The 7,140-nt window shown below is 36.9% G+C and overlaps 2 protein-coding genes across 2 annotated transcripts; both read right to left on the bottom strand.

Moving 5' to 3' along the window:
* Window positions 1-2,375: 2,375 nt before the first annotated feature.
* Window positions 2,376-3,757, bottom strand: LOC139870370 (uncharacterized). The gene is made up of 3 exons (XM_071858180.1): window positions 3,565-3,757; window positions 2,945-3,280; window positions 2,376-2,725 (listed from the first exon to the last, which is right to left on the bottom strand). The coding sequence occupies exons 1-3, from the start codon at window positions 3,755-3,757 to the stop codon at window positions 2,376-2,378; spliced, it is 879 nt and encodes a 292-aa protein (XP_071714281.1).
* A 1,365-nt stretch (window positions 3,758-5,122) lies between these two features.
* On the bottom strand, window positions 5,123-6,157 carry LOC139870369 (uncharacterized). The gene has a single exon (XM_071858179.1). The coding sequence runs from the start codon at window positions 6,155-6,157 to the stop codon at window positions 5,123-5,125; it is 1,035 nt and encodes a 344-aa protein (XP_071714280.1).
* Window positions 6,158-7,140: the final 983 nt, after the last annotated feature.

Here is a 7,140-nt window from a genome sequence, read left to right as displayed (position 1 = left end):
TTAATAATTAAGATATTTATTAATAATAATAATATTATTAAATAATAATAATAGTAATTACAGAAATAATAATAACAATAATTACATTAATTATAATAATAATGATAAATAAAATAAACATGATAATAATAATAACATTATTAATGATATTAATAATAAATTGAATTATTTTCTAATAACATTTATAATAATAATAATAATTTTAATGATAATGGTAATTATAAAAAGAGTAATAATAATAATCTTAATCATAATTTTTCTACTCATTATAATAATATAGTAATTATATTAATAATGATAATAATAATATTAGTACTAATAATACTATCACAAGTTATTTGTATCAACTTCATATATATTATCTATTGAAAATAATAATATATCTAATACTGATTTTAATAATAAAAGTAGTATTATTATTAATGGTACAAATAATATTGTTAGTTATAATAATATTAACAATAATAATATTATAACAATTTATACTTACCTAATTTCATATAGATATATATACTTTATATAATGATACCTATATTAATAATAATAATAATAATAATAATAATAATAATAATAATAATAATAATAATAATAATAATAATAATAATAATAATAATAATAATAATAATGAAAGTATTGATAATAATATTAATATAAAAATTATACTTAAACTTATAACTAAATTTAATATGTTACAAATTTATTAATTATATCATATTCACCAATTATATAATATATTGAATCCTTATCATTTATATATTACATTATATAATATTACTTATGTATTGGAATCATATATATATATATACATATTTACTTCTAATAATTCAATTATCTTTTATCATTTTCAATACATACTTTTATATATATAAACATATATTTATTTACAAACAATTGTTCGTGAATCTTCGAGATTAGTCAAAGGTCAAATGAATCCATCTAAACAGTTCAAAAAAATTCATGACTCAACATTACAGACTTTGCTTATCGTATCGAAATCAAATAAGATTCAAGTTTAAATTTGATCGGAAATTCCCGGGTCATCACAGGTTACTCGCCCATTTCAAAGACCTCGAAGGTCTAGAACTTCTTTCGTTCGAACCTCACCCGAAGGGGTTTTACCACTGGTGATGCCCACAAGAACCTTTTACCCTAACACTAACTGAATCAAGATGAGGTGAATAAACCGAAACCTTCAGAATCTCAATAGGATGGACCAACACTCACTGGGGCCATGGTCGGAACAATTAGACGAGATTACCAGGAAAAAAACGGCGGCAGACGAAAGTTCACACGACCTCATATGCCGCGCGTGGGATGGCTGACGGCGGTCGACGACACGTGGGGGTCGTCATGTGGCCGGAAATTCAATTTATTTTCAGGTTATGAAATTTGGGTCCTTCCGAATCGATTGAAGGGTTTGGTGAGATCAAAGAATCACTCTCGTGGGTGGTTTTAGAATTCATTTTCAAACCTTAATCTCAAGACTCTAGCTCTGATACCATGTAAGCAAAGATAAATCAAAGACAACTAATAAACTCAAAGTATTCTTATTCAAATATAGTGCATACATAATGTGATGACGACCTAGACCCTATTTATAGATACTTTCACCTTTTTTAACAGCAATATCGGCATCACCTGGGTGATCATTTGTTGCACACGCGTCGGGGGGAAACCACATTGGGAACCCCCCCCCCCCCCCGGGAGAATCGAGCTAGCGATTTGGGCAATACTAGAAATCGAATTGAAAAAAAAAAATGCTTTTTAGGTCAAAATATTAACGAGCTTGTATGGGAGAAATGGGGGTTTGGGTTCACACGAGTTAAATGGCAATTTGGGTAAGAGCCTTGTTTGGCAAAGCATTTGGAAATTTCGTCAAACCATTGACAACTTAAACCTATCATATTCTAATTCATTCCGTAAATTTGTAAACATTAAATATTAATACAGAAACAACTCAACGTGTTTTAAGAAAAATCGACATTTTTTTAAAGAGGTTTACGCGCCGAGTAATTTACTCGCGTGTCGCGATTTAACCCATATTTTCAAAATAGTCATTTACCCAGACCAGGTCACCAGCACCTGCCCATCTGCGCGTCGCGCTGAAAAGCTGCGTGCCGCGCAGTACAACTATTTTTTAGAACAGTCTTCAAGCAGCCGCAGAAAAATTTCCCTAGATTTTCTAAGTGTTGCAAATAACCCAAAACATGTCAAGTTGACCCGAATTTATCCAACCACATTTATTTTTTTTTGAAAAGCAAACTTTTATTACTCAAAGAAAAGTGTACATAAAAAATACATCGCACTATATATATGAGGATGCTAAGATAGTATCCTACACTAAATACATCGCAAAAATTTCCAAAATGAAGTGCTCACATTATGAATTTCTTCGGGTTCGTTAGCCACGAATGCCAATCAATCTCTAAAGTTTTACACCTTTTTGAGATCCACTCGAATGATTTGATTTGAATTTCATTTAATGCAACTGGTGGGTTCCAACTCGAATTCTTGAAAACTTTCTTGTTTCGGTTCTTCCATATAAGATAATCGCAAGTCCACTCAACTGCTTGCCAAACCCTAGCCCCTTCTTCCGTACTTTGAATAGATGTCCGACCAAGAAATGCATTACTCAGGTTTAAGGTTACACGAGATAATCCGAACCAATCATATACTCGATTCCACACTTCGTTTTGACACTGAAAAATCGCATGTGCCACCGTTTCTATGCCATTATCACAAAGTGGGCATCAGACGGAATTGAGATCTATTCCCCTTTTGTCGAGTTCCGACAATACATGGATTCGACCCAACAACACCCTCCAAATGAAAATTCCCACCTTCTTTGGCACCAAGTTATTTCTTAAGGTAGCACTACCCACCGTCGATGAATTGATAATTTTTGGACGAATTAGTTTCGACAGACACCTAGTTGCGAAGATACCATTGGCACCTAGGGACCATCTCCAACGATCATCACCTGAATTGTTTGTCGAAAAATCCTGTAGCAACCGCATCAATTCATTTAGTTCAGCGTCCGTTCTGCCCCTTGGCTCTCGCACCCAATTCCAAGACCCGCTACAAATCTCTCCACTCCTCATTAGCCGATCTTGAACCGAAGTGTTAGGGACTGGATCCAATCTAAACAGCCTGCTAAATCTTTCGCAAAGTGGTGTATCAATTAACCACGAGTCTAACCAAAACCGCGTGTCCTTTCCATTCCCAATTTCTTTTTTGAAAGCCTTGGTGAAGTTGATTCCAAGATTATCTAGCTCAATACCTGTTTTGACAATGATACTCCAAGTAGACGAATGAGAAAAATTAAGTGACCCCCCGCACCCGGATTGAGTAACCCCGATGACCCATAAATGCTTTTAATGACTTTAGTCCACAAGGAAGTGGGTTCGGTAAGGAACCTCCACCACCACTTGCCGATTAAAGCCAAATTAGTAGCCTTTAAGGAACCCACGTTTAACCCACCCTCTTCAAAAGGACGTGAAACAATTTCCCATTTAACCCAAGGAATTTTTGATCCCTCTCCCGTCCCACCTCAAAAGAAATTACGTCTTGCACACTCAAGCTTATGAAGAACGGAAGGCGGAGCACGGAAGAGCGAGAAAAAATACAATGGCAAACTATTGAGAACCGAGTTAATGAGCGTCAACTGCCCACCAAAAGACAACACACGTGCTTTCAAATCTGATAACCTCTTTTCGAATTTCTCCAAGACAGGTTTCCAGTTAACAGATTTAGTCATTTTCGTACCCACTGGAAGACCGAGATACATACATGGAAACTTACCAACATTACACCCATAAAAACTAGCCATATCCACAACCTCATCTACCCCCACACCGACTCCAAAGAGATTACTTTTATGGTAATTAATTTTAAGTCTAGAGGAGAGTTCCAAACACTTTAGCAATTTCATCAGGTTATACATGTTACTCCTACTTCATTTCCCAAGGAAAATCATGTCGTCGGCATACTGGAGATGGGAAATTGGAATATTATCTTTACCTATTTCTACACCCGAGAATAATTTGGCTCTCACTGCAGCTTTCGTAAGCCAATTTAGACCCTCTGCCGCAATGATAAAGAGAAAAGGTGAAAGCGAGTCTCCTTTGCGCACCCCTCTTTCGAGCTTGAATTCATTAGTTGGAGATCCATTGACCAAGATTAAGATAGATGCCGATCTTAGACATGAAAGAATCCAGTTTCTCTACTTTTTCCCGAAACCCATAATCTTCATTATTTCCATAAGGAAATTCCAATTAAGACTATCGAAGGCTTTCTCGAAATCAACTTTGAAAACTAGACTCGCAAGCTTATTATGTTTCAAATACTCAAGCGCTTCGTTTACAATCAAAACCCCATCCATGATGTTTCTCCCTTTTATGAAAGCGTTCTGTTCATACCCAACAAGCAATGGCACTACCTTCTTTAGGCGATTCGAAAGAAGTTTAGCCACAACCTTATAGAAACTACCGATGAGGCTTATCGGTCTATAGTCATGAAGGTTCATTGGCTCCTGTTTCTTAGGAATTAGGGTAACAAAAGAAGCGTTACACCCTGTCGAAATCTCCCCGGTTTTCCAAAATTTTTTTATCGCACTTGTAAGGTCAGCCCTAATTAAACTCCAATATTTTTTATAAAACCTCATGTTGAAACCGTCAGGCCCCGGGGCTTTTGAACTAGCGCAACTACGTACCGCATCCCAAATTTCGGAGTCAGTAAATTCGCACTCAAGTGCCACTGAATCATCTGTAGATAGTCGGCCCAGACCATAGATACCTGGCCCAATACTATTTAACGGATGATCATGGTTGCGGACATGCTGGTTGGACTGACCAGATTGGACAGAATCCATGTTGCATGCGTCAAGGCCCAAATCAGAGAACATTCAGCCCACCAGGAAAGGTCTGAAGGTATCCTTTTCGCTAAACAGGTTCCTGTAGTGATTGAATATAGCATTTGTAACTACCAACGGGTTGTCATTCCATGCCTCATTGATATTTAACCCTAGAATATTACACTTACTATATTTGTGACGAATAGACGAATGAAAAAATTTGGAATTTTCGTCACCTTCCAGAGTCCATCGAATGCGCGCTTTTTGCCTTTACATATTAGATTTAATTTTCTCCTTCTCAATCCACTTCCTACGACATTCGAGCCAAATAGATCGTTTATTATTGGGAATATCATTTAATTCAGCTTTATTTTCCCACACACTAGCTTCTTTTCTCAAACTATTAATTTCAAGATCAAGAGCACCAAAGGTTTTGATACTCCATTTCTTGAGACAAGCTTTGACGTTCTTTAGTTTGTCCCTAAAAATACAATCCTTTCTAAGCCCTCGAACCGGAAAGGACCAAGCCTCGACAATTACCTCCCCCGCCTCCTCCTTATCAAACCACACATCAAACACTTTAACAGGTTTAGGACCGTAATCAATCACCTTATCACGTAAAATTAAAGGCACATGATCCGATAGTTTACGATCCAAGGCAATGATAGATAGATCATCCCATAAACTCAGAAATTTATCCATAACAAAAAATCTATCCAATTTGCTAAACTTGGTCCCGTCATCACTAATTCTAGTAAACTTTCTCCCACTAATCGGAATTTCAATCAACTTGTTACTTGAGATAAATCTATTAAAACGATTCGCACGGTATTGAACAAATTGTGAATTGAGCCTGTCATTTTTATCACGTACCTCATTGAAATCTCCACATAATAACCATGCGGAGTCATTCGCTCCCAGAATATTATCCAACGAATCCAACATCAGCTTCTTTCCCTCATCATCATGTGGACCATATATGTTAACGATAAAAGATTCCTGGCCGGTTGATTTCCATTTTCCACGGATAGCCAAGAAGAATTCGTTCCCCATTGCATTGCTTACCTCAAAACATCCCTTATCCCAGATAAGTAATAACCCACCCGACTTCCCAATAACCTCCTTTTGAATATACCCAAAATTCCCATTCCCCCATAAGTTTTCAACCCATTGGTCACTCACTGTTTTGCATCTAGTCTCTTGAAAAGCAGCAACAAACGGTCTTTCGAAAATACAAATATCTTTTACCCAACCAAATTTGCCCTCCACCGCAAAACCACGAACATTTAAAGACAGAATCTTCATTAAAAAAGAAATAGAACGAGTGTGAGCATTACCATCCGACTAGCTATTGGTTTGCAGGTGGCCACCCCAACCCAATTTGCTCACCATATGTTCTCAATTCCTCACTGCTGAATGATACCCTTTTGTCGTCATCACCCTTCTGCCTTGACTTAGCTTCTTTTGTCAATTTACGAGGTTTCAACTTCTATTTCCTGCCGCAAGATTTACAGCTTTATCATTGATTGCACCACATCTAGCCATACTTTTGAATCGCATAATCCTAGACGAAGCCTTACAATTCCCCATCTTTTGCCAATAATACTCGCTGCAATTAGACACATCGACCGACCCCATCAAAGTCCCATTATCTGAATTAACCTTCTTCCCTTTTGATTTATTATCTGAACCAACCCTCGACCTACTTGAAAAATTGGAATTTAAACCCAAATTGGATTTGGATTTTCCAGCCTTATTGGGCCTACAAGAAGTTGATGCGGGTATTGAGCTTGGTCCAGTATTGTTCACCCTCAAATTGCCAATATTGCTTTGGAAAGAATTAGGCCCAGATGGAGTATTGGGCCTGCTAGCATTTTCCTCCCTATCAATTTTTCCTTCTGGTTGCTCTGATCTTGGTTTGGGCTCAATTTCCACTTGCCCAACAATAAAGTCTGGCCCAACTACCTCATCAGCCCTTTTACATTCGTGTGTGTCCTTCACGTTGCCATAACTGCCGTAATTATTACTTGTCTTGGAAGAATTAAAGTCGCCACCCAAATCTGCATTCCTGTCAGCCGCCGCCACATCATCTGTGAAAAATTCATCTATCCCAAAAAATTCGGACCCTTCATCTTCTAGGTTTTCTTCATCTTTACCAGCGGATTTAACCGGAATCTCATCATCTTCATTGCTTCCGGCAGTTTTAACCGAAAACTCACCATCTTGCTTGTATGTATCATCAACTTCATCATCAGATCTTAAAACCTCATTGCATGAACTGAGTTCAT

This window comes from Rutidosis leptorrhynchoides, chromosome 10, assembly GCF_046630445.1.
Source record: "Rutidosis leptorrhynchoides isolate AG116_Rl617_1_P2 chromosome 10, CSIRO_AGI_Rlap_v1, whole genome shotgun sequence".
NCBI classification, from domain to species: Eukaryota; Viridiplantae; Streptophyta; class Magnoliopsida; order Asterales; family Asteraceae; genus Rutidosis; species Rutidosis leptorrhynchoides.
This window is presented reverse-complemented; position numbering and strand designations above follow the sequence as displayed.